This window comes from Aythya ferina, assembly GCF_964211825.1.
Source record: "Aythya ferina genome assembly, chromosome: 1".
Taxonomy (NCBI): domain Eukaryota; kingdom Metazoa; phylum Chordata; class Aves; order Anseriformes; family Anatidae; genus Aythya; species Aythya ferina.
The window spans coordinates 180,440,822-180,468,760 of NC_140296.1; the positions used below are offsets into that span (position 1 = coordinate 180,440,822).

A 27,939-nucleotide genomic window follows, 5' to 3' on the forward strand; every position below is an offset into this window, starting at 1 on the left:
CAGCGACTGCCGCAGGGCACAGCGGAAGTTTGGAGCGCGGCGGCGGCGGCGGAGTCGCGACAGCCTCGGGATCGCGACAGGCGCGGCGTGTCCGGACAGGCGGCGGCAGCAGCAGCGGCAGCAGCAGCATGGACTTGGAGAGCAAAGTGAAGAAGGTAAGGGCGGGGATCGCGCCCCGTGGCCGCCGGCCTCCGGTTGAGGGCGCGGGGAGGGGTCCGCAGGTGGGTGGGGGTCCCCGGGGGGGCTGGGGACATGGGGACGTGGGGACGTGCCCGTCCTGGGGGTGTGCCCGCAGTGCCGGGCCCTGGAGCTGGCTCCGAGCTGGTGTGTCACCGATAAGCATCGCCAGCCCTCCGCCTAGGAAGTGGGGCGTATCTTTGCCTTCTTTGTGCCCCTTTGAGAGGCATTGAGTAGTTGGTTTGGGGACAGACCGGCAAGCGGTGAAGGGTAAGTGGCAGAAACTGCTGTGTAATCCAGTTGTACCAGGTCTTGCTCCAAAACTCGCTATTTAAAACCCCCAGTGTAGCACTGAGCTCATCAGGGCACGCCTCTGAGTCTTTGCTTCGGTGCTGCTGTGAATTAAATGTGATAAAAGAAGTAAAGCAGTTCTCTTCTAAGAAGCACTTCAGCAAAATTTTGTAACAGAGGCTGTGAACGTAGAAGGAGCCATGTACATGGGTTAAATCTGTACCCTTTCATACACCCTTGTGGGTATGATTTTCATATACCCTTGTTGGTATGTGAAATATACCCACATGTACCCTTGTGGGTATATGAAAATTAGTCTTCTGAAATACACAGTTCACTGATGTACATGACTTTGTTTCCAAGTTATGTTGAAGTGTAGTAACTTTTTAAGTGTACATATGCTCTTTCACATATACCTGTATGGCTGTTCCAACTTACAAACTAGGAACTGGCTCAGACACCGAAGTAGCTGTACGGCATGGAAGGCTATCGGTTACCTCAGGGTTGAACCCTGCTGAAGCAGGTTAGCCTGGAGTTACAGCTTTCTCTGAGCAATGGCATGACAGAGCTTGTTCACTGGGAGTTGTTTGAACTCCAGGAGAGGTGCGTGCTTGTGGAAGATGTAGCATTCCTGCTCAGAATTTCTTAATCTCAAGTGAAAGTAAAGAGGTGGTGTGAAATATTGATGAAGTTCTGCTGATAATAGAATCCTGGGTTGAAGGAACTTACAGCAGATGAATGTATGCTTTAAATTGCAGTGTAATTATTGGACAGTCATGTGTGTTGAAAGTCTATTTGACTATTCTTGTCTTATTTTTCTTCAGTCGCCTTTCATTCTTCCATCAACTTCAAAGACTTTCCGAATGCACCTCAACAGATGTAGAAGCTGGTGCAACAAAAGAAACGAGTACAGCTCTGTTTATAGAAAATAACTTGTATTTTCTATTCAGCTTTACATCATAAAACATTTTTTAGCAGCATTAGTAAAGACCTTCATGATTGCTTAATTTCTGTAATATGTACGTTCAGAAAACCACTTTTATTCTTTGTGTCTTCTCCCATGTTCCCCTCTCCTTATCAAGTTCTTTCCCCTTTATAATGTAGGTGAAGCTTATTTTCCAAAAGAATAGACAATGATCTGTGTCAGCATCAAGATGAACAAGCAAGCTTTCCAATGTAACATTATGTTCTTTAATAAATCCTTTTTTTTTGTTTGTTTATTACTGATACTTACTTAATCAGAGCTTCTTCAGATTTTGTGTGCTGGAATGAAAGAATAATACTTCACATCAACTATGCATTAGCTACATGTCTTCAGTCTACATCTCCTAATCTCCATTTGATCCTTGTTTGTTTCCTTAACTTTTACATCTCTCCTGTTTCCTGTCAACTTCCATCTCTCTTGGAAGGTGGGAGAGTATTTTGGGAAGCTTTCAGTCAAGTTTATGAAAGACAGCAAGCCACTCTGAGAGAAGCCTCTCTTGAGGTAGAGATGGCCTCATCAGATTTCTTTGTCCACCTGCAGCAGAGGATTATTTAACCACAGGTCAGGGTTCCTACCTCCATCTTTCTGCACCGTGGAGAGAAATAACTAGAGTTCTTTTATAAAATCTGAAGGAAAAAAAAATAAAATTCCTGGTGGGCAGGAGTTTCTAAGACTGAACAGAGGAAAGCAGGAATTGCCTCACTGTTACTAAATGCATTGCTGCTCCATTACTCCCCAAACACAAAAATGGGAATGCAGAAACTGCTGTTTGATAACCCCTGGATTCAGCAGAACAAAAGGAACTGAGTGCCCAGTGAAGGAGGGTGTGGTTGGAGGTTCACCCAGCTGATTCCGTAACAAAACAGCTTCTTCCCCCACCCACAACTGTTCCATTATAACTGAGTAATATAAAAGACTCTTTCTGCTTCTAGAAAACTTCCAGATGAAGTTGCTAAGGTGACATTTCTAAGACTTCAAGTGTCAATAGTTCTTGAGTCTATTCTTCAGCTGTGTGCTTCTACACTGGCCCTTTGGACAACTGCTGTTGGCTTTCAAGGGGTTCTTAACATTCTGGAGAAAGATGTGCAAATACGTGAATAGTGTGTTTTTATCTAGATGTCTGGGATTGTACAAAAAATTCTCACACTTAGAAAAAAGTCTCAGGAAAATCTATTTTCAGTGTTCACATCAATTGCTTTTTTTTTTTTTCCTGATAACAAATCTAGCGCAGTTGATCTGGCAGGCATTGCTTCCCCTCCAGCAGAGCAATAGAGCTGAAACAACTTGCCTGTCTTTCTGCAGGAGGAACTACTGCCTCACCTACCACACTTTGAAACCTATTGTTTTATCTGTAAATAAATCATATTTTTTGCTGTCATGTGAGAGGAAAAACAGCGGTCCTGTGTAACATACCTCTCTTAAGTGTTTGGCTATGAGGAATCTAAAGATGGGATTGCTTGAGCTCAGACTTCTAATTTAACTTCTTCTGTTTTGGTTCTTCTTTGTGCTGTAAAACTCCACTTACTGTCCTCACAAGTGGCTGGAGGAGGTAAGTCTGCTTGTCAACTGATGTCCCTTTGGTATGAATCCTGGGTTCTGGACAGCCACAGAAAAAAAAAAAATAAAGATTTGGGGTTGAATTTTCAGGATAGAGAATATATGGAGAACACATGTATACCCACATATAGAGATTAATCTGTAACGTTTGGAAGCAGTCTGGTTGCCATGCGTCTTAGACACAAAATAAGAACTCTGACATACATCTAGCAGTGAATAATGTAGGAAAAGCACAGCTGCATGGCAGCTTTTTTAGCTATGATGTAAACATTGTCTAATTCCTTACTCTTATAGTCTAAAGATGAAGGGGAGTTCTAGGCTAACTGTACACTCTTCCTTAGAATGAACTGAATTTGTTGTTTTGTTTTTAGGAGCATGAAGATAACTTTGTACAACAGAAAACATGCCTGAGAACAGTAGCCATAGTTCGGAAAGTACTTGTGCAGCAAACAGACCACTATTTCTCCCAAATACAACATACACTGTGTTCTTGAATTTCACTTTAGGCGGTATAGGAAAAATGAAGATTTAATGCTTTCTTGGAGACCCTGTTAGAACAAAGTTCAACTAGTCTGGATTTTTGCCCTGTCTTTCACCTCAGTGAACTTCTTAAAATGAATCAGTAGGTCACGGTCCTGCTGGCAGCATGGTCTCATGCCTTACTAGGCAGAATAAGAATCTGTCATGGAGTCTGCTCTGTACAAGCTTTCAGGGTATAATGCTTGCTTTGTAAAAAGAACTCTGTTACGGGAAGGGGGCTAAGGAGTTTAGGGGAAGAGATGTAACTGTTCTCAAGTGTGGTATGTCTGTGCAGTTCACCCTGTGTGTGTGACTGTTCTGTTATTGTGGAAAACCAAACAGAATTCCGTAGACATCACTAAGTAAACAGCTGTAATGCTCTCTGATAAATGAATGAGTTAAGTATGCATAGGAGCAAAGTCAACTTTGTCATCTTTTACGAAGCATGATTTAGTAATATCTGTTGAGTTATACTTCCTGCTGACATCACTGTTTGTTTTGATGTTACTGCTGTGGAAACCCATGATACAAGGCTTTTTTCACTGTTTCTTAAGTGTAGTAAAATCAAGGGGGAAAAAATCTACATATGAACTTATTTGCCTATGAGAAGTATGAAAGCAAGTATGGAGATATGAGAAGAACTGGTTAAGTTCGTTTAACAAAAAAGTGGAGCAAGTACTTCCTGTTGTGGTTTCCTTGTGCATTTTTTTTTTTTTTTTCACCCTCAGACTTGGCAGGGAAAAGTGCCAATATTGTGTTGATATGAATTGTTGCCTGTAATACCTGTATAAATGCAGGCCTTTGCCAAGCTGATATCCAGGACTGACATAAAAGTAACAAAGACAACAAGGTTAAATTAAACTTTAACTTTTTTTTCCTTTGGTGAGAGTACTCCCCAGGTGTTTGAATATTAAATGCTTGGAGAGCAAGCCAAGAACAACTTGGATGCAGGACTGCCTGACTTGTAGGATCAGGTAAAACTTCTTTGCCTGGTGTAAGCACAAGGCAAATATAAGTAGTGAGATGGAAAATTAGCATGCTTTAAATTATGACATTCTGTCATTAAAAGCATAACGAGCTGTTTCTGCAAGTGTTCCTGGAAAAAAAAAAAGTTTGATTTCCTCCAGATAAAAAATAATGCAAGTAGTAATCACGAACAAGATTTTATTGCTAAAAATGCATTCTTTTCACCTCAAGGAAATACAGTGAACATGTTCTGCAAATTAAAGATTTCTTCCTAGGAAGTGTAAAGCTCACAGGTGCCATGGGGTGCACGGGAAATACATATTATGAAGTATAATACTTATACAGTAAGATATAGTGTTAAACAGACACATTTATATTTACATCTCTGGTCTGTTTGTTTTTAAGTTTACCTCTCCCTTTGTGCCTTGCTTTCAGTCTGAGACTATCTAGCTTCTGATTCTGAAAGCATTGGCTTGAACTGGGGTAGATTTGCAGGTCTGCTTTTTATTAGAAGATGCAGCTGAGCGAGAGCACTGATTTCAGAGCAAAATACACACGTGTTATGAAAACAAATACTTTGTCAGTTACTACACCCTCTTCTAAGCAAGATGACAGATACATCTCTGCAGCGTAATTCAGAAGAGGCTTTGAACCTGGGAGTCATAATAGCAAAATTATCTATTATAAGAAGTTATTTGTGGGGAGCTTTAAGGTACTCAACATTTCTTGTTCTGGAGGTTATCATAAGCCACTAAGCTATGTAAGGCTGGAAGTAACAGGTGATGGTGACCTGTGTTCTTGCAGTGGGTTAGCTTTTCCTATTGACCCATTCTCTGAAGCCCAGTCCTTCCAGGAAGCATAGGGGTGAGCACCAGAGGAAGGGCAGTAACTGAGTTTGCTCCGAGCACTGGGTGATGAATGGTGCTTACTGGGGATTTGTAGACACTGTGTTACAGTACCTGTCAACTGCACTCAAGCTTAGCACAATACAGGACTTTGTGAATAAACAGTACTTATTTTCTATCTACTTGAGATCTTTAGTAGCTGTTAGTCTTTTGACAGTAGACTGTAGCAGTGTCTTAAATATTTATACTCTGTGCTGTTTGATATTCAGCTAAACACATCACAATAAAAAAAAAATCTTAGTGCTTGTATACTGTCATAGTCTGTTGTAGCCTCTTGATTTACACTTCTGTTTGTTCTTCTCAGAGTATCTTTCAAATGTTTTTCTTGGATGCAGGCACTTTTTGGCATCCTTCTTTCTGTGCAAATAGACTTCCTTACAAGAGCTTCTGCATCAAAATCCTGGTCAACTTTTCCCTAGATCTATTTTTTTTAAATACACATTTAGAATAGTCTTGTCATCAATTAAAATTAGGCATGTTAAGAAATAACAAATATAGAAAGGTCCATGGGATATTTCTCTTCACTAATTTTTTTTCCTCTGTTCTCATACGGTGCTCTTAGAAGTCATATTTGGACGATGCTGTCTCATAAAAGCATGTTTGTTTTGTCCTTTCAATTTTGGAATTACAAGAAATAAGCTTTAAAAAGAAAAGAGCGAAGTGAAATGCTGTAGCCTATTTCAAATTCCAATTTGTTTTGTTTCCTAACCAAAGATACCTGCAGCTATGGATTACACAAATGCAAGATCAGTTTCCATCAATAAAGCATGCACAACCCAAGATTGCATTCTAATGTGGTTTTGTTCTTAGTGTCTTTCCCTCCCACCCCCAATGCTTGGCTTTAACCTTGACTTTTTTGAAAGTTCCTAAGCTACATTAGAGTCTGTTAGAAATCATCTCTCCTGTTGTGCTCTACAGTTTGTTTTGTTTTTCCCCCCAAGTCTGTATTGGAGATGGGAAACACAATCTTATGTGGCCCCACTACCAATTGAATGAGTTAAAAGCTAGGTAATCTTTGGACCAGGTGAGCCCTGGGATTTTATAGTAAAGTCAAGAATGACTTTAGGAGAATTCTCTTCACTTCTGTTCTTGGAATGCTCAAGAGCAGAAAGGAAAGCTGCAAAAAGGATAGGAAAGATTATTTAGGTCTGTTTTCTGCCCCACTGTTAGTTATTGAAGTGTGCTAATGACAACTCTCACTATATAGCCACAACCTTTCAAATGCAGGAGAGGTCTCAAACAGTGGAATTACTTGTGTTCTTCTGCAGAGATTATTGTGCTGTAAAGTACTGTCCATGGCAAGGTGAAAGACAAGCGTCTGCCAGGTGATGCAGGAGATCCGTCCTGGGGAGAGAGGATGAAGAAGCAATCCCCTGGTTAGCTCTGCTCTTTTGCCAAGGCTCAGAGGGCGTAAAAGAAATGTGGGAGAGAGACTTAGAAACGTCAAGTTGAGCTTCTCCATTTTCTTACAGCTTCCTCTCCTACCTTCTTACCACTGTACCTCAGTGTTTCCTCTTGAAACAGACAGGAAGTTCTGTGCAGACAGCATTATTTGAAGGCTGTATTTGGAGTATGATGACTTTTAAATAATAACTGCTAAAATAATTCCAGACTTCCAGGGGAATTTTGTCAGAATACTCTTGGTACCACTTGTGTCTAGCTAATTAGTGGGAGGAAATAGAAAACACAGAATCAGACTGTAGTAACTGTGCAGCGATAATATGAGAAAGTAGACAGAAGCTGCAACAGGAGAAATTCAGATTAAACATACAGACTCTCTTGTGTGGTCCAGCATTGTAATAGGTTGGTGAATCTGCAAAATGGACAAAGTCTTGCCAAAACTGATTTAATTGTACCGCCTCTTTCCTGGGCAGTTGGATGACCTCCAGAGAACCCTTTCAACTTGAAATAATCTATCATCCTTAAAAGCAAGTATATGCAAGCTTTAAAAACTACTGCTGTGAGTTTATATTTTAATTCATCCGAGGCTTCTTAGGGCTTATCTTTGATAATTACAGGAAAAACAATAGTACTGAGTTTTGTGGCATTGCTCAGATTTAACTAATTAAAGATAATTCTAAAAAAACAACAACAACAACAACAAAAAAAAAAAAACGCAATGAATGAATGGTGACACAGTTCATTCTGCATAGGAACAAATTTGTTATACAGACTTACTGATAACCTCCCCATGTAGCAGAAACTATAACTATCAAAGTACAATTCCACTTGTATCAGATTAAACTGGTCATCTACCTTTACATGCATGGCTACTTGTGTCCATGCTTTGGGGCCTTTTTGCATCCTATGTAAGGAGATGCTCATGTCTTCTCATGCTCCTTGAAGTCCACAACTCTTAGAGGAATACAAATTCTGAAAACAGTATTCTAAAATGGCAAAGAAGCCAGACTAACGTTTGGAGGATTTAACTTGCCTAGGGGTGGGGAAAGGGATCTCTTGGACTTCAGTTCTTGATCATGTTCAATAAAGGTAACCACTTCACTTAATCAATCACTTCAGAAAATCCAGGCTTTGACTACTTTATACCAACTGCCATGTTTCTCTTACCCGTGTGAACAAATTATTAGACACTTGAATTGGACCACTTGAGCTCAAGATGACAGTAAGCTTCCACCTATGGCTGTAATATGAAGTTAGTCAACTTCTCATACTAGGTTCTAGTCTAAACTGAAATAGAGCAGATTTGCAGCTACTCTCAATTTGCTGTAACTACATAAATTTCTTTACCTTTGAGAACTATTTAATCATGAAAGCAGCACGCAATCGACGATGTCAGTTATTTATCTTCCATTTCCAGACTACTTAAGTTGGCTGTGTTAGTAATACCAGATGGTCTTAGATAGCTTTTTCTGTAAAATGAAAATTAATGGCAGTAGGAACCTTCTTCTGGCAGCATTTCAGCTGACCTATCTGTCTCCTTCTCCCATACTCCCATTTATGGGGAAAACTGATTCCATCCTGTTTTCAGATACGCATTCCCCTTCTGGTGCATGCTTGGTGTGCTCTGTATTTCTGGGTGCTTCAGCACAGAGCCAGCCCCCCCCCCTTTGGAAGGCATGGGGAGTAAACGTGGACAGCAGCAGTGATGAAACACCTCACCTCAGGCTCTCTGAATTTCCTGAATTTTAGCAGAATCAGCTACTGAAAAGAAACTGTCACTTTTGAGGCGGCTGTTTCCTTACAACCGAAACAGATCGTGCTATGGCACTGTAGAAGAATGTTTGACACACACTGGCTGTTTAGGTATGGAGTCAAAACTCAAAAAGCTGTCTACAACTGTTATTTAATATCCATACCACTTCTGGCAAGTGGCCACCTGGTTTCTCCCTGTGAGCAAAGGCAGAGTCTGCGAGTGTATGTGGAGTAGTGTCTAATTCAGTTCTGAATGTGCTCTGCTTCTAGGCTAAACCTTTTCTGTATAGTGACCAGATGTCACCTGGAAAGGCCATCCCGCCATGTATGTGATGGCTTTACTGAGGTAGGCAGCTGAGCCTATAGCTGTGCTCTCACTCTCTCTCCCCAAAGGGAAAGAGGGAGAAAATACAGTGCAAAAGGCTCAAGCGTTGAGATCAGGATCAGGAGATTGCTCAACAGCTCTTCAAAAACTGCTCCCCCACGGCTCTGTACCACAGGGTCCATCCCCCAGAAGCAAACTGCTCCAGCACGGGTCCCCCACGGGCATCAGCTCCCCCCAGACCCCCTGCTCCTGCGTGGGCTCCTCTCCACAGGCTGCAGCTCCGGCCCGGGGCCTGCTCCTGCGGGGGCTCTCCATGGGCCGCAGCCTCCTCCAGGCCACAGCCACCTGCTCCACCGGGGGCTCCTCCACACATGGGGGGGCTGCAGCGTGGAGATCTGCTCCGTGTGGGACCCATGGGCTGCAGGGGGACAGCCTGCTCCACCAGGGGCCTCTCCACAGGCCGCAGGGGAGCTTTTGCTGCGTGCCTGGAACACCTCCTGCCCTCCTGCTGCACTGACCTGGGGGGCTGCAGGGCTGGTTCTCGCTCCTGGCTCTCCCATGTGCTGTTGTGCAGTGTTTTTTTTTTTGTTTGTTTGTTGTTCTCCTTTCTCCAATCTGCTCTCCCAGAAGCACAAATAACATCACTTACTGGATTGGTTCTGGCCAGCTGCAGGCCCCTTATCTAACATGGGGCATTTTCTGGATTCATCTCACAGAAGCCACCCTTATGGCCCCTTGCTAACAAAACCTTGCCATGTAAAGCCACTACAACGTATTCCTCAGCAAACTGAGGAAGAGAATGAGAACAAGTCTGTTTTGGTTACTAATTCAGTTTATGTGCCTCAAATTGCTTAAGTATCTCTTTAATGATGTGCTTTTTATTGCTGGGGAGGGAACCCGGAAGCTGATTTCTTTATTACTGAAGAAATCAGCATTGAGAGATGGTTTTGAAGATGCAAGCAGGCTGGCTGGCTGCTGTCAGCTTACTTGGGAGAGGGAGTGTGTTTTGGGTAGAGTACTTAGGCACCACACATTGCTTGTATTTAATTTACAAATCACCTCTACTTAATTTACTTATTTTTAGCCTGAAAGTGTTACGAGGCTTGGAAACAATTCACTCGTGAAAATCATTCTTGTTCTCTTGCTTGCGTTTCTGATCGTGTTTGGGGAATTCTTGAAATGTTAAGGCTATTTCTGTGTACTGTGCTCTCCATATGGTAGTGATCCCAGGTTTCTAAGCCTTGTTATAATGCTGTATAAAATCATTGTTATTCCTCTTCTCCCCCCCTTTTTTAAAGGAGGTGAGAGACCAAAAATAAAGGGTTACTGCTAGTTTGGAGTAGTAGCTAGAGAGTTAATAAAGTCTTTACATTTTTGTGAAGGCAATTGTACATTTCAAGTTAAACAGCTTTTAAGGATGATAATTAAAAAATATCCTTAAAAATAAGCAACAACGACAAACAACAACCACAGTTGTTTTATGTTGTTTTGGCTTCCTCTTCAGAGAACATCCTGGCCCCCACTTTGTTCAGTATGTGTCTGACTTGACAAGAGCACTTCCTTGTTTTCTGATGTGCAGTGCGCATGTTAGAGATCTATGGCTTCCAGATGAAAGGAATAAACACGTGCAGTGGAGACAAATTTTTATTAACATGTTAGCTTTATATTCCAATGCTGACAAAAATGTAGTTAATGGAAAAAGAACTACTTCATCTTTAAAGTTATATATGTTTCAGATGTTTACTGATCTGGTTTCAGGTTAGTTCCTCTGTTGTGCGAACTTCTTGAGCCCTTAGGCTGATAAAAATATTACTGTGATCAGCATAGGCTTGTATTTCCTCTTCAGATAAGAAAGGAAGAAATAACTTTGTGTCCCTCTGTTTGTCCCTGAAGTTGCAAGCAGTAGCTGAATAGTTGCCAAAGTACTTTTCCCTAAATAGCCCATAATCTGCAGTAAGGTTTTGTAGCTTCCTAAGGGATCTCTAATTGCTATAGAGGCAGTGATCCCTCAGACTGCAAAGTGACTGAAACCATTGTCATCCCTGCATTTTATTTACCACGTGCTCTCACCTGAGCAAGGGTTTGCAAGTAATCTGTTCATTCATTTTGGACAGAAGCAAGTTGAAAGATAAACTGTTTATATCATCATACATTTCTCAGATTAAATTGCAAGCTTTTTAGTTAATAAATAAATAAATAAAACAGTGTCACCACATCAAATTAATGCATTATGTTGCTGTTGTCAGAACTAAGATAAGTGCTAGTGTTAATTGAGTGTCTAGCTCACTTTCCTATCCTAGTAAGTCATGCCAGACTGGAGGTGAGCTGTCTCCTTCACAGTTACTGTCCTTCCCACTGATTATACCCACAGGTAACTGGAAGCGTTCCTCATGTCTGGAAGCAGTGGGTGGGAGCATGGGGACTGGTTACCCTCTGCCTCTTGGCTGTCAACCTATACACTCAGCCGTGACCACAGCTCCATGGCCCTTAATCACTCTGATTTAAGAGTGATGTTTCCCAAAGGTTTGCTGAGCTGGAGTAAGGCATTTTAAATTTAGTATGTGCTATATAGATGCTTAAGTTATGGTGCTTGGTGTCTATTTTTCACTTCAAACTTTCAAGAGCTATTACCCATTTAAATTTGCTAATACATTGATATATTGTGTGAATAGTTGGCCTTTATTATGCACTGGTTTTTATATGCTCTCATAGTTCCTCTACATTATGAATTGGTTATATGCCCTTTTAATCTCTTCACCGTGAAACTCTCTGCATATCATTTATGGTAATTTTACTCACTAACTGTGCTGTTTGTCTTTTGCATTGGAAAGTAAGTTGGTATTAGTCCAGCTGAAATATATTTGTGGAAGGTATGTTCTGGTCTCTGTCACTGTCAAGAGTAGTTTCAAATATCTTCGGGAATATGAGACTAATCACTTAAATGTTTTCTTTATTCCTATCTGATACTCAGGTTATTGATACAGAAGTAGAATATGTTTATTACTTTATCTCTTGTATTTTGTCAAGTCATATATTGCAGATCACTTTGTCCTGACAGCTGGATTAAATGTATTCTGGCTTGGTTTTACGGCCTCGCACTATGGTTGCAATGCCACAGACCTAAGTCAGGGCTGCAGAGTCTGCTTGTTTCCTAGTTCAGCCCTGTAAACAGGCTGGTGCAAATGATGTTACTTTTCTAGGTAGAGAAGATAAAAGGGTGTGTAGACCCTAAAATGCTGTCCTGATGTCAGCTTAGTCAAATGCTTCACGTTCTGCTTTAGTTGTGGATTGTGACTATAAAGGAAGCGGTGAGATGGTTCATGCAGCATAACTTTTGAAGCTGACAGTAGTTTTCTTGTTGATGTTTAAACAGATGGGCTTGGGCCACGAGCAAGGATTTGGTGCCCCCTGCTTAAAATGCAAGGATAAGTGTGAAGGATTTGAGCTTCATTTTTGGAGGTAAGTGGCTGAGCACTACAGATCTTGGCTCATGTCTGCAAATGCGTACTACCTGGTTTTGTTCTCTTTTCCCATTAAGCTATTCAAGTATTTTAAAGAACATCTAGGTTCAGAGCTAGTTTCTCATTGGCGATGCAACAGTGTTCAAGTAGATAAACACTTATGAATGTACATCTTGCCTGCACTGAAGTCAGTGTAATACTACTGAAGCATTTACTCTAGGTTTGTAAACACATCTTTATCTCTACTGTAAAAGAGATGACAGGGAAGAAGAGTGCTTCATCCCCATAACAAAATGCTTTCCCAGCTTCTGATCAAATACATGAGCTTTGAATGGAGACATAGGTAAAACTATCTGTGTTTAAAAGAAATTGAAACTTAGTAGACATCTGCAAATTACATGGAAGGGGATGAGGGGATTACATTTCAAAGAAGTTAGATCTTCACCTTGGAGAAGGCACTGCTCCTAAAACAGTAAGAGCTGATGATATTTGCAGTAGATAGACCTTCAGCAGTCTATGCCATTACTTCTGTAGAAGACTTTTTTTTCCTTAAGATTTTGCTTGTCTTACTGAAACCTTAACAACTCAATAACTCTGACTAGGCTCAGTTCGCAGATCATACTGGATGCACTTTAAGATGTAGCTTAGTGATTCTGATTTTAAAAAAAGTTTCAAAGTGAAAAACCTACAAAGGACAAACATGAATGATTGTTATTGGCACTAGCGCGTGCTACCTAATGAAAGCAATTGCCTTCCACCAGTGCTATTTCGCTACAGTCATAACTGCATCCATGATAGGTTTTTATTTTATGATTTTTTTTTTTAACTGTAGTCTTTACAACATAACGAGAGTGGCATCAGGTGCAGGTGGGGTCTAGGAGGCTTTGCAGCTGAGACTAAATTTAGCAAATAACCAGGCACCCCACAGCAAAAGCCTGTTGGAAGTTGATGAGCATATAGCTTCTCAGTCATGTATTTGGAATATGTAGCTATGGAAGCAACTTACAAATAACAGCCTTGAACAAGAAGTGGTAATACACTGACAGATAAAATCTGTTGTCTAAAGGTATAAGAAATAAGTAATTTATATAAAGAGGGTTTTCTGTATACACAGAAAGGGCTTGTGTAGAGGTAGTAGAAAAATAGAACATGGTTAATGTGTATGTGCACAGGTAACTCAGTGAAACAGAATACAAATCTTGCAGAAGTTAATGCATTGTTTATCCATGCTTACATGAGAGAAGTCCTGTACTACTTGAGAAAAAGATTTTTGTTTAAGGCCAGTTCAATAGATGGGGAATTGCAAGATGGGACTTGTGGCAAAAAAAAAAAAAAGTCCAAATAACTTTTTCTTCTGATCATTCTTTATCCTCCTATTTTTAGTTCCCACTACTTAGACCTTCTAATTCCTAGTTTATTCTTCAACAGGGAAGAATTAAAGATAACAGAAATAAAATGTCTGAAGTGATATACTCACATAATAGCATATTTGCCAAATCAGAACGTGTCTGCTCATGTGTGTATGCTTGGAGGATTTTTTTGTATGTTTTTTCTTATTTCACTGCCTTACTTCTGCTCTTAGAAAGTGAGAGCCTGTAGATGGCAGTGTATTAAAAAGCAAGTAAGAAGACATGAAAACAGTAGCTGTTCAGTTTGGGTTGAAGTTTTAATTTGTGGATTGAAGAGACATAGGATAGTCCAAGCAGCAAGGTGGCTGGAAATGCTTCTAGGTGTTGGACAAATGTTGTATATTAAAAGTTGGGTAGTTAAGGCAATTCTAGACTGGGTTGGAAGGTAGCTCTTCTCCACTGGATCTGCTACTGGGACAGGGTGTGAATCTGAAGTCTGAAATCAATTTTGTGTAGTATATTTTTCCTTTGAAAACTGTTTAATGTTTTGCATGATGCAGGGATTTCAGGAGTTCATCGCAGGAACAGAAAGGGATGGATTCTGAACGCCTGTTTACTTAGTGTCCTGGTGTAGCATTCCCTTCCCCACCCCATGTCCTTTCCTAGCTTGCTGCCCACCCATACCTTACTTGCAGAGGAGGAAGCAGAATAAGAAAGGAAGTACAAGCAATGCTCAACAATAGCAGGTGCTACCAAGGTTTTATCCACAAATCCAAACCACAGCAACGCAGGGGCACTAGGAAGAAAGCAAACTCCATGACAGCCAGACCCAGTACAGTAGCTGAGGCAGCAGTTTTATTTGCAGGTGTGCTACAGCATGGGTAGGCTTTACTCATTGCTCTTGTCTGTGTAAGGGTGACAGTGCCCTCTCGTGGATGGAGCTGAAGTGCTTCAGCAGGTCATGAAATTCTTGTTCTCTCATCCCATGTATGAAACCTCTGGTGTACCTCTCAGAGGTAGGTGTAGCTTCCCTACATTTCTGCACAGAACAGCCTCAGTTCTGCCTTTGGGATGTCAAACTGGAAAGTACACCCAAAAAAATCAGAGTATGCCAATCTGTTAGCAAAGTTTTATATGGAGTCGCTACACCATTCTTCTCTATATTGGTTGTGTTTGAAAAATAATCTTCTGATACATTGAAGTCTTTAAGTATTTTGTGCTATAATTCTTGGCACTATGGGTGGGCCAAATACAGATGCAGAACTGTTAATTTGGGCTACTGCAGAAGTAATGATAAACAAAGCCCTTAGCAAAAATTTGTTCCTAAATCTTGAAGTTCTGTAAGATCCTGGTGTTGTCACCTGAAACAAATCTATACAATGAGAGTTGTAGTCCTTAACGGTAACCAAATGGTGAAGAATTACCTGCTTTATCTCAGTGTGCTAATAGCTCTTGCTTTTAAAGCTGTTTTCAAACTCATGCTTCTGTCCAGGTTCAGCACAAACAGGACAATGTCTTCTCAGTTCAAACTTCCTTCAGACTGCAAAACTTGCCTCCAGAAAATTAGCAGGGCAAGCTACCTGTCAGACACTGCTCTGGTATAGACCTTTGGTCTTTGGAAATGCATTTTCCACTAGAGGGAAGTGTGGGGCAGGATTCAGATCTCATAAGAGGGAGGAAATGTTCAGATTTACCTTAGTCCTGTGTACCAGGAAGTGATAATTGTATCTGGCATGGCTTGCCAAGGTGTCAAAAAGCTTCTGGAGATAAGAATCATAAGCTTGGGAATGACTATTGTTAGCAACTGGCTTCTTTGCATAGGCATTAACCCTGGGAGGCAGAGAGAGCTTCAGCATTCTCTGATACTGAGGCTGTCAGACAAGTAGCTGTAGTAATTGCCAGTGCAATTAGTACTGTGTTAATAACAAGAAAACAGAAGGAATCATAGGAAGAACTTAGTCTTTTTGCATGGAGGACACAAGCCTTGAGATTTGCCAGGTATTTGTTGAGAGCTTCTCTGGGCTTGCAGATGCTTCTCTCTGTCACCACAAAGCCAGTGTAGAAAGTCACAATCTGAATTATTCTTCCTCTCCATACACAAAGACCTTGAAAAAGAGGAGGATGGGTGACATCTGGTTTTGTAGAAGGAACCTTATAATTTGCAGAAATACAGGATGTGGGAATTCATAGACCTGTGAGTTGGAGGGAGAGCATGGAATCTACTTTCCTTCTTTGTACCCATCCAAGACCTGGAAGCAAGACACAGTCCACAAAATCTGTCTCTTATAATGGTACGTGACTTTGAATTTCATGAATTTTCATGCTTCCTCCTTTCCTGCCATGTTTTGAATAAGAAAAGCTTACCAAACTGCTGAAATTTGACTGGAGGAACAGTTGGAACTTCCTCTGCTGAAGTCCTGACAGCTGCAAACACATAAGCAGGAGTCTCTAATGCCTCCTTCAGTAGGGATTCTGCTTAATGCCCTCAAGTGAGAGAAAAATATTTTTTTTCCCCCTATGCTGTCCCCGTTATCAACCATTGACAAAGTACATGGAGAAAACAAAGTCTCACTGCCTCTTTTCTAGTTAGAATCAAAAGAGAGAAATTAGAAATCTGTCTGTGTATATATAAAAGCAACTGGGTGTCCCAGCAGATGTGAGGTCCTTGCTTTAACACTGACACTAAACATTAAGTGTCAGATACCAGACAGACTTGCAAAGTCTAAATTAAATTCAAGGTAATGTGTTGTAGTCACTACAGTGAGATAACTGTATCATAGTCAAAGAAAACACAAGGGACAGTGACTGATGAACAGGACTGAAATGGAAGATTAGAGAAAGAAGGTATGGCTAAATTGTAGACAGTGCTCTGCATTAGAGTTGTATGTGTAGAAGATATCCGGTTGACATTTACTGCTGTGAATTAATCAAGAAAAGGGATTATAAATTGGGACAGGAAACCCTTTTTTGGCTGTTAAACAGAGCACAGATGTCTTCATATGGCAGAGATCCAGTGGAGCCTTGGGAAGCAAGGGAAATGGCACCAGCCTCAGGGCTTTTCCTGCAGCCTACCAGAACAGACTGATACCAGTTGTGACTCAGGATTCTCCAAATTCTTTCTGGACTACTTCCTTATGCATTCGGAGACTTATTCACAAGTTCTCATGCCAGTAATCCATGTTTTAACACACAATCACACTTAGTCTTGTCATGCAGCCCCTGTAACAGCTTCTTGCAAAAAGTGATTCATACTTTCCTTGAAAGTGCAAGAAGATAACATTGTACTGAAATGTACACAGTCAATTTCTTAATGTAAGTAAGCGTGAGGTAGGGGAAGATTAGCAAGCGTAAGGAAGATGACCTTTCTTAATGCAAGTATAAACCACAGTAGCTTTTTTTTAAGACAGCTTGCACAGTGGGGCCCAGGAAGGAGCTGAAAACAAGTTGTATGTTTTCAATTCTTTCCAAGTATCAGCACAACAGAAAATCTCCCAGGTATACTGAAAGTAGTGAGAAATGCTAAGCCTTCAAGGTGGGACTGAAGATAAAAGCAATCAATTCAGGTCATTGCCCTAAGTGGGAACAGAAACAGAACCTCAAAGTAATAGAAAACAAATATGCTATTTCAGGACTTAACATAAGGAAAACCAAGGTGCACTTGTGCTTCTAGTACCTGTGAAAAATGTGAGGGGAAGAATTCCCCTGCAGCTCACTGGTGGTGGCTCTGGTCTCTGCAGGCTGTCACTGCTCCTGCTCTGTAAGTGAATGCTTTACGGAGCAGGGAGAGCTAGACAAACCATCGTACTGCTGTCATGAGCACACAGGTAGCACAACCGTATGAATTGCTCTCGGTGGGTTTTGGTTTGGAAGCAGGGTGGTTCTGGATAGCAAGACCACAGTTTGCTTGCTGACTGCAGTTTGCCTGGGGGTGTCTGTTCGGTCACCTAGCGCATGTCCTGTGAAGAGGCAAGACAGAAGCTGGGGCTTCATATTGCTAAAGGCTTTAGTTGAAAAAGAGAAAATATCTGGTAAGCTGTTGTTCAAGTGGCCTAACTGCTTGAACTCAAATTGTATGTACACTGGGGTGCAGAGCTGTGTTCATCATTGCTGTAATAATGAACTAAATCTGCAAAAAGGAAGGTGCCAGAGAGCGTCAGATCTCAGAGAAGGCATGACTGGGAGCTGCTAATAAGGTGTGCATATGACTATACATTAAAATATGAGCAAATTAAATATTAAGTGCTTTATTAGCATATTAAATAGATAGAAGCTATAGCTTGTTAAGGGACTTGTGTAGACCAATGCTGAAGATTTTATCAAACTTTTTTACTTTGTAGTTATCTCTAAGTTTTCTGTGTTGTAAAGAGGAGTCTGTTTTGCCTGATGTTGTTTTGCTAGCTGTTTTTAGAGCAAAGTGACTCACTTCGGCAGCAGAACTGACTAATTTTTGTTTGGAGTGGGCTTTGTAACTTAGGAAACGATGGTTGTATCATCGCATGACCGGGGCTGTTCCCATCACACACTGAAATGGTAACGTGGTGTAGTGCATAGCTTCGGGGCTGGCTGTGCATCACTTCCCGTGACCAGCTATAGGCACGTCCTTCCTCTTCCTCCCTTTCTCATCGCCTCTGTAGTCACGGGCACATTTCTGCCACGTACCTGTTAGATATCTTAAGATAAGGCATGGATCTTGTCTTCAAGGCTTCAGGTAGTAAGTTGCAGAACAATGTGAGAGTTAGGTGGATTTTGGCAAGCAGAGCTGAGAAGTGCTTCATAGATAGCAGCTTTATGGTATTCACTATGTGAAGAATAAATTATGGGGTAAAATACTGCTTGCCCTTCAGGCTCAAGAGATCCAGAAGGTTGATGTGTTCTCTCAGGTTATAAGAACAACCAGTGGTAAACAGCCAGCTTCACTAATTGCCATATACCATGGCTGACTGTTTTGAGTGGATGCTCTAGGAAACCAATTAATAAATGGTGAACTTGCTTGTGTGAGCCAAGGTAATTAATTAAGGTATTAAATGTGAATTGTTTGGTTATGCTTAAGGTAATCTAAAGTCCCTTAATCAAAGGAGTTCTGATGTGTTTTGTTGTACGTAAGGGATATTTCCATTTATCTGAGTAAGTGAAACCTACCTTTTAAGGATGTTATCTGTGAAAATTGTCTGCACAGCATGCACCAAAGTACCTCTGACTTGATTCAGAGCTGACTGAAATACTTCATCCATATAAGCTAGTCGCTCTTCTCTCACCTTCTCTTTCAAATGCTGACCTCTAATCGCATCATGCTCTGTTTGCACTGTATATATGGCTGTATGCTCATTTCCCTTTCCAGGAAACTTCTGTTTCCACTTCATAGTAACCCTGTGATAACCAAATATCATGCATCTGGAGAAATCACACAGTGTGTGTCATTTGGAATGTATAAAGAGAATCCTAAAAAATTAAGAGCACAAATAAATGATCAGGGGTGGGGGAGGCCACGTTGATGCACATACAGTATAAGTCATGTGACTACCCATGACAAATCTGATATTTGGTAATCGTGGACATGTATGTGTGTGGTCAGCACTGTGACATAATTGAAGAAATGATATAATACCTTACTAAAATGTACTAATGTAGTTGACTGATACCTATATCTGATCACTGTGAAAAATAACATAACAATAGAAATGTACAAGAATGTACAAGTTCCTCTGCAATTTGTCAAACACCTTTGAAGGATATTCTTTATCAAAGCACTAAAAACAAGGTTTGGGGTTCGCAGTGATGTTGTTGCAGCACATGCAGCTAGCATGAGATGTAGTTTGCAGCTGAGACTATAACTTTGTTTCTGTAAATTTCAGAAAAATATGCCGCAACTGCAAATGTGGCCAGGAAGAGCACGATGTTCTCACAAGCAATGAGGAGGATCGGAAAGTGGGAAAACTCTTTGAAGACACAAAATACACAACCCTTATTGCAAAGCTGAAAAATGATGGCATTCCCATGTATAAACGTAACGTGATGATACTGACTAACCCAGTGCCAGCCAAGAAGAACATATCCATCAATACTGTGACTTATGAGTGGGCTCCTCCTGTTCAGAATCAGACACTTGTAAGTCAGACCCTCTTTTTCTTTGTGTTCTAGGCAGGAGTTGATGGGAGATAAAGAAGTCCACCTTACTAGAAATCTGCTTTTTGTAGTTCTTCTGTGTGTACCTCTACTTTTTTTCTTTCTCCTCAAAATTAAAAACATGGTGCCTGTTTATTGAGCCTTGCCTGTACAGTTTTGCGGATACGTATGTTACTCTGAGGAACTTCCTGAGAACTGGGGAAATATTTTTTTAATGGTAGATAACTCTTAATCCTATCTGAGGTCCCTGGATTGCAATTTCTCAAACCTGTCTTTCAGTCAACTTGAAAAATTTGCATGGAGTGTGTGCTTAGAATTGTGTGCATACGTGTCCTAAAGCAATTTATGTCACGGTTCAAATTTAAGGGGAACACAGTCTTGTATATGGCTTTTACCGTATATGGTCAGAACAAGTTCAGCGTTGACATCTCAAAGAAGAGCTCTCTTCCAGTATTCTTGCAGCTCAAGTAGATGAGATGTTAGATAGCCTTCTGAGGATTTTTGCTTTGCTTTTCAAGCTTTGATTGTTAATTGTACTGCAGTGTTGTGTGATCTATGCTGCAATCAAGTTATTTCTGACCTGCCTGTCTAAATAGCCTCTTTCAGTGAATGAACCAAACCTTGTGTAACCCTGTTACTTAACATTTAGTTACTGTTCTCACTTTTACACTTGTCCTTGCTTTATTAAAATGAGAGCACTTTTTTCTTTGCTAGAATTATTTCTGCAATGGGCTGTGTGCCTCAGGCAAGCTGTTTCAGCTTCAACTTCTTAAAGCTGTGCTGGTAATCAGTAGTTTTAAACAGCTTTGAACAGACAAAGTGCTATGTAAAACACTAATTATTGCTTACCCTGAAAAGTAATAACTCTACATATTGTACATGTTTTAAAAAGCTTAAAAGGAAGCCTGTTTCTTACTTTGGGAAGAAGCCAGTTAATGCTTCTGCTGTATTTTGTCTCTATCTACTGTGTTTCAATAGCTTAATGTTTATATAAAGGACCTTGTTGCTAGCAACAGAAACATGTTAAAAACAGTAGAAATTATTTTAGTCGTTCACTTGCTTGAAAGGATCGGTCTATAGTTGAAATGGCATCTGATATCTAATTCCTCCTGGTTTAGGCTAGACAGTATATGCAGATGCTACCAAAGGAGAAACAGCCTGTTGCTGGCTCGGAAGGCGCGCAGTACAGGAAGAAGCAGTTGGCTAAGCAGCTGCCTGCTCACGATCAGGATCCTTCAAAATGCCACGAGCTATCCCCCAATGAAGTTAAACAGATGGAACAGTTTGTGAAGAAGTACAAAACCGAGGCACTTGGTGTAGGAGATGTCAAGCTCCCTGGTGAGGTGGAAACTAAAGCTACTGACAAGAATAACGTGAACAGTGGTGACAGAAGCACCTCAGCTGCTGTGGGAGCAATGGAGGACAAGTCAGCAGATCAGAAGGCATCTCAGTATGTAAGTATAAGAAAGAAAAGACAAAGCAAGAAGGTAGATTACTCTTTGAGTGTTCTCTTCAGTCATTTTAACTCAGTGAATTTGGTCGTTTGGAATAGGGAAAATCTGGGGAGGGAAAGAAAGAAGGGGAATTGGAAAACATTGTTAATGTCTGCTCAGAACTTCTGGTTTCTGACAATATTTAGTATGGTGGAGTAAATAACTTCCCAGATCCCAGATGACTTCTTCATGCTCAATTTAAAAAAAAAAAAAAAAAAGTTTACTTGGAAAAATAGCAAGATGGCTTTTATAGAATAACAATCCAGGAAGTTGTATAATCTTATGGACTGACTGCTACACTTTTTCTCTTCTTGAAGAGTTTAGTGTAATTTTAATTTGTGATACACTGTTTTCTTTCTTAGAAGAGCATCAAAATTGCCCGCTTGTCAAATTGTGCTTAAAACTAAATGAAACTAAGTAATAATAAGGTAACACCTCTCTCTCCCATCTCCAACAAGCCAAACACTATAAGAGCTGCTTTGACTAGTTTTCTTTTCAAAATCAGATGTATTTTCCCCATTCACATCCAATTTCTGCTGTGTAATAGCTCAACAAAATAATGAGGTTAGTTTTACATAACTTCATTAATATTTCTAAAAGTACAGCCTTGATAAAGCAATACTGACAAAACAAAATTCTGCTGTGCTTGGCTCAGGTACCAATTATGAACACAAACTAAGGGTTGGATAACTGAAGTACCATTAAACTTGTTTCTTTCCAGTGGTTCTTTAAGCAGTCTTATATTGTTTTCTGATGTTAGACCTTCAGGTCAGTGACAAAAGCTCCTATACTTTGACGTCCATAAACGTTACTATTCTGTAACAGATTGCAATTAGTTTAAACCTGATTTAAAAAATAAAATAAAATCAGGTCTCCACTACTAATTTAAACTTACTTGTAATAATTGCCTTTTTGTGTTTTTCATTGAAAGAATGATTTTGTCACAATTAAAAGGTGAATAACAAAACAGGTATTCAGCAGAATAACGTTTACATTTAATAAATTCTCAGTTTTAGCAATTGCATAAAAAAAAATCATCAAAAGCAACAATTATCTTAATCTCTTAGCTTTCTAGGTGAGGATTTTGCAAGTGATAGGTAAATGGATCATCTTGCACTGATGTGGGTCTGTACTATGACTACACCTGTTTGACTCATTTTGGATTAAGAGTCTGGAGTAGAAAGAAGAATCAAAGTTTCGTATACATTTGTACCTCTGCTTTCATATGTTCTATAACCTATTTTTTCTCCACTTTTGATGTCTTTCTGTGTATATTTTCATTTGCTCATCTGAAGCAGGTGTGGGGATGTGTATGTGTACATACATATACACATACAGTCAGAAACTCAGAGCATTTGTGGCTGGACTTGTCATAGCGTAGATTTTGGAGATAACCTTTCCAGGATGTTCAGCCCAGTCCACAGACCAGCTGGAGTGCAGGATGTACCAGACTGATGATTAAACCATAGATTAAAACTTCTGTTTCCATTACATAAACCACCTGTGTTCTTTGACTTGATGACAAAACCCTTTCTCTAAGCAGGTATAGAGCAGAAAGTCAGCTATGAACTCATAGCTACAGCAGAAATAGTTCCAATGTCTGTAAACTTTGTAGTCCCTTTCCCGTAATTACTTTCCCACTCCAGGATTGTTTATCACAAAATATTGTATAATAGCCATAAATGACTAGCATTCCTAAAATGCAGCTTTAAACAGAATGAGTTTCTCAAATGTTCACATCTTTTTTTTTTTTCATTGAAACATTTAGGTAGGAAAAGACCTCTAAGATCATCTGTTCCAACCTTTAACCTAGCACTGCAAAGTCCACCATTAAGCCATGGCACTAAGCACTACACCTACATGTTTTTTGCAGACCTCCAGGGATGGTGACTCAACTACTTCCCTGGGCAGCCTGTTGCAATCCTTCATAACCATTCCAGTGAAGAAACTTTTCCTAATATCCAATCTAAACCTCCCCTAGTGTAACTTAGGCCATTTCCTATTGTCTTATCACTTAATGCTTGGGAGAAGAAACAGACTCTCCACCTCACTGTAGCCTCCTTTATGGTAATTGTAGAGAGCGATAAGGTCTCCCCTGAGCATCCTCTTCTCCAGACTAAACAACCCCAGCTCCCTCATCTATTTCTCATAAGACTTGTTCTCTAGACCCCTCACCAGCTTCATTGCCCGTCTTTGGACATGCTTAAGCACCTCAGTGTCCTTATAGCAAGGGGCCCAGCACTGAACACAGTACTTGAGGTGCAGCTTCACCAGAGCCGAGCCTAGAGGGACAATCACCTCCCTGATCCTGTTGGCCACACAGTTCCTGATACAAGGCAAGATGCTGTTCGCCACCTGAGCACACTGCTGGCCCATATACAGCTGGCTATCGACCAAATCCAGGTCCCTTTCGACTGGGCAGCTTTCCAGCCACTGTTCCCCCATGCTGTAGTGCTGCATGGGGTTGTGCAAGTGCAGGACCAGGCACTTAGCCTTATTGAACCTCATACACTTTGCCTTAGCCCCTCAATCCAGCCTATCCAAATCCTCCTGCAGAACCCTCTTACCCTGAACAGATCAACAGTCATGCTGAAGTTGGTGTTTGCAAGCTTACTGAGGGTGTACTCAATCCCCTCATCCAGATGGTTGATAAAGATATTAAAGAGAACTGATCCCTGCAGGACACCACTTGTGATCTTTCCTCACCAGTGCTGCAGATATGGCTTGATTACTTTTTGCTTATGACCTCTAAGTACACGGCTGTAGTTTTGCTATGTATACTAGTCTAGGTCTCCTCGGTTACCTTTCATGGAGGCTCCTTCCCCTTATGGTCTGTGAGTGTCACATGCTCAAAAATCCAACAGGCAATTAAAATTTATAAATATTCACAGTAGTCACAAGAATGCGAATATTGCAAAATGTAATAATCCATCTAAGTAGCACTAGGGCTGTCAGTATAATATGCATCATCGTGCTGTGACAATTGCTGTGCTATGACATATGTCACATCACTATCCGATTGTGGAAGTAAATCAATACTGTAGGTTCAGTATGGGCAAGTGGGATTGATGAAATGTTTAGGTAATGTGGAATTTCCATAAACATAACTCTTCAAAAAGTTATTTAATTTTTAATAACCTCTTTCCAGTCCTGCTATCGCTGCAAACTGAGCATGAAAGAAGGTGACCCAGCTGTCTACGCAGAACGTGCAGGATATGACAAATTATGGCACCCAGCTTGTTTTGTCTGTTGCACCTGCAGTGAACTTCTGGTAGACATGATCTATTTCTGGAAGAATGGCAATCTGTACTGTGGAAGACATTATTGTGACAGTGAAAAACCCCGCTGTGCTGGATGTGATGAGGTAGGACATATCCCAGCCCTTTGTTGCAACACACCAGTTTGTGGTCCTGAAAAGCTAATCAAACTTTACTAAAATATTTCAGCACAGGGGTATGACATCCTCTTATCAGTTTTAGCTGATTGTAGTTGCAAGGAACTGTAAATGATATGGACACTGCTTCCAAGAGTTTCCATAGTTTGTTTTGGCTTTGGAGGGGGGGTTTGCATAGGGTATGGGTATACTACATGAGAGTAAGTCTTTATCAAGTCCCAGTTACACAGTTGTTTGCTCAGGAAGCGCACTAGGGGGAGCACCTCACTAAATTACACCTTAAGCAATGCACAGAGAACAGCCTTCCTGATGTCTTTGGTATCTACTAGCTTTTAATAAATGAAACAGAGGCTTTGGAAAACAGTCAAACAAGTGCATACTTTCACTTTTGTTGAAGTCATTTGAAATGGGAGAACAGCCATCAGTTCCTTGCAAATTACAGAACATCCTGAGGGTAGCTTTAATATAAGTATTTGAATAGCATTTCCTTTATTAACGTTTGTGTATTTTCCTCATAGCTGATATTCAGCAATGAATATACTCAAGCGGAAGGTCAAAATTGGCATCTGAAACACTTCTGCTGTTTTGACTGTGACTGCGTTTTGGCTGGAGAAATCTATGTAATGGTGAATGACAAGCCAGTCTGTAAACCGTGCTACGTGAAGAACCATGCTGCGGTAAGATCCTTGCAGACACAACACAGTGCTGTGAAGGAAGGGAACTTGAAGAGCTTGAAACTCTTACCTTCTTCCCAGAGTGGGAGTATTTGAAATATATAAATTCAATATAAGTTTAGGTCCAAAATGGTCATCTCTTTTTCCCTTTAAAAGAAACAGACAGGTACTCTGTGAATGCATAAACTTGACTTAGAGCTACTTTAGGAGTGGGGGAGTGGTTCAGAAAGTATCTTTAATTTTAGCAGTGTTGAAGCAGGATTGTGTAACAGGAGAAGTAAAATATGTGAAGATGAGTAATGCTGTGAAATGTCTAGTTCATGTCAATCATAGTTCATTGTGACCGGCAGGTCATGACTTCATCTGGTTTGCTGAAAGCCTGTTATGGCAACTGCAATCTAAGTACTTTGTTTCTCTGTGTATTTCTAAGCCCATGAGTGACACAGGAGACTGACTCACTGCATTAAGGCAAAAAATCGCAGAAGGTTGCTAGTTCTTGGTTATGAGCTCTAATCTGAGGTGACAGTCCATCCATCTCTACCAGTTAACTAGCTATTAGTTGGGATTTAAGTCTAATCTTCATCTAGGCTGTTTGAGTAGTTAACGGAGAAGAAAACTGTTGTCTCCAGCTGGTGGCTGATACCTTTTTCTATGCTAGGTGTAAGGAATTATCTTCTGGAGAGGCTTTTCTCTCTTAAAACACTATTACCCTGACATCTAGAAAAAGGTCTTTGGCAACCAGAGCTCAAGATGAATTCTGCCCAAGACTTTCTAATATCCGTTAATTCTTTGGCACGCCTTTATAGCTGCCAATGCACAGGAACATATTTCGTAACTTCAAATGCATGGGTTAATATATGAAGATCTGTGTTCGGCGTGACAAGCTGTTATCCTGCTTTGGGCATTGGGAAATCATAACCACCATAACTATCTTAAGCTTAGTCCCAGCAGCAGCTGACTTCTTATGTACATTTTTATTCTGTTGTGGTTTTTTTTTGTTGTTGTTTTTTGTTTTTTTTTTTTTTTTTCTTCTCAACTGCATTTTGGTCAGAAACTGTGGTTTAAAAATAAAGGAAAAATCAAAAGCTGAAGTCTTACTTCAAAGGCTTCTTTTGACACCTGTCTGTATTCTTTGAAAACATCTAAGAATTCCATCTTTTGTTGGAGTTCAGAGAGGTTGTGCATGCTTCATTTAAGTGATTTTTTTTGTTGTTTGACTTTTTCTCTAAACAGATCTGCCAAGGCTGTCATAATGCTATAGATCCTGAAGTTCAACGTGTGACATACAACAACTTCAATTGGCATGCCACGGAGGAATGTTTCTTATGTTCCTGTTGTAGCAAGTGTTTAATTGGCCAGAAGTTTATGCCAGTGGAAGGGATGGTCTTTTGCTCAGTGGAATGTAAGAAAAAGATGATGTCATAAGAGAAGACACGCACAAAACTAAGCATTGCTGTGTTCCAAAGGCTCTTGCATTTCTACTGTAAAAATGCATAGTACCTGGGCATTTAAAGATACTGAAAGTACTAAATAGCATTTTCCCAAAGATTTTTTTTAGTGACTAAAACATGCTGTGTAATTTTCATTTCTTAGCTATAATACTTTCTTCTTTGGGATTTTGTTCCCGAGACTTATGTCAAATGTCTTCATATATCAGAAATGTAGGGAAAAGTGTGTTATGAACTCTATAAACTTTAAGGGAGCTGTTCACCATGAAGGATCTTTTTGCTCTATCTTGTGAAAGAAGAAAACATGAAAGTGGTCCAATTTTTCTTGTGTTATGTGATCATGTAGTTCTTCCACTTTCAGTTTGACAAATTAATTTATCATGTCTTAAAGTTTCTCAGCTTTCATCAAGCACTTTAGACAAAATGATCAGCTTTACTGCCACATAGTCCACTAGACCTCAAGTGGGGAGGGAGAATGAAGTTTGTGGGTTTAAAAAAAATGTAGTTTTTTGTTCGTTGCTGATGCATGGATTATTGAGGAGTAGTGACTACTCATATCTAGTTTGTAAAGTAACCCTACACCAGTGGAAAAACTGTTTTAGCTCATGATTACTTCTTAAAACTTTTCATGCATGGAGAAGTTTTCATTTTATGAATATAGAAATTACTTTGTAGGGTTTTTGTTGTTTTTTTTGCTTCTGTCTTTTCTGTTTGTTTGGTTTTTTTTTTGAGGGGAGGAGAAGGTAGAGGAAAATATAAAGGGAGGTCTTACACAAATTAAAAAAAATAATCCACCACCATTTGTGGTTGTTACTCTTATCCTTTCAGAACTGACTTCTGTTTTTCATGAATGTGCTCTTCATACATTGTGCCTTCTGTCAGAGGGACTTGGCACAATACTATATGGATAAGTCATGCTGCAAAAGTTTCATACTTAGGCTTTTGAATTGTAAGTTCCAACCAAAGCAGGAAGAATTCTCTACCAGAAAGCTTCCAGTATTTGAGTTTAAAAAAAAAAAAAGAAAAGAAAAAACCCACAGCTGTGTATCAGGTTTGCTTACTAGATAAACCAAATTAGTTGCTTCTTATGGTGTTTTTTTTTTTTTTTTTTTTTTTTTC

At 40.2% G+C, this 27,939-nt stretch overlaps 1 protein-coding gene across 1 annotated transcript; it reads left to right on the plus strand.

Moving 5' to 3' along the window:
• Positions 1-27,910, plus strand: TES (testin LIM domain protein). The gene is made up of 7 exons (XM_084521330.1): positions 1-155; positions 12,252-12,337; positions 19,541-19,793; positions 20,930-21,265; positions 24,453-24,668; positions 25,217-25,375; positions 26,606-27,910. The coding sequence occupies exons 1-7, from the start codon at positions 129-131 to the stop codon at positions 26,795-26,797; spliced, it is 1,269 nt and encodes a 422-aa protein (XP_084377456.1). The 5' UTR covers positions 1-128; the 3' UTR covers positions 26,798-27,910.
• Positions 27,911-27,939: the final 29 nt, after the last annotated feature.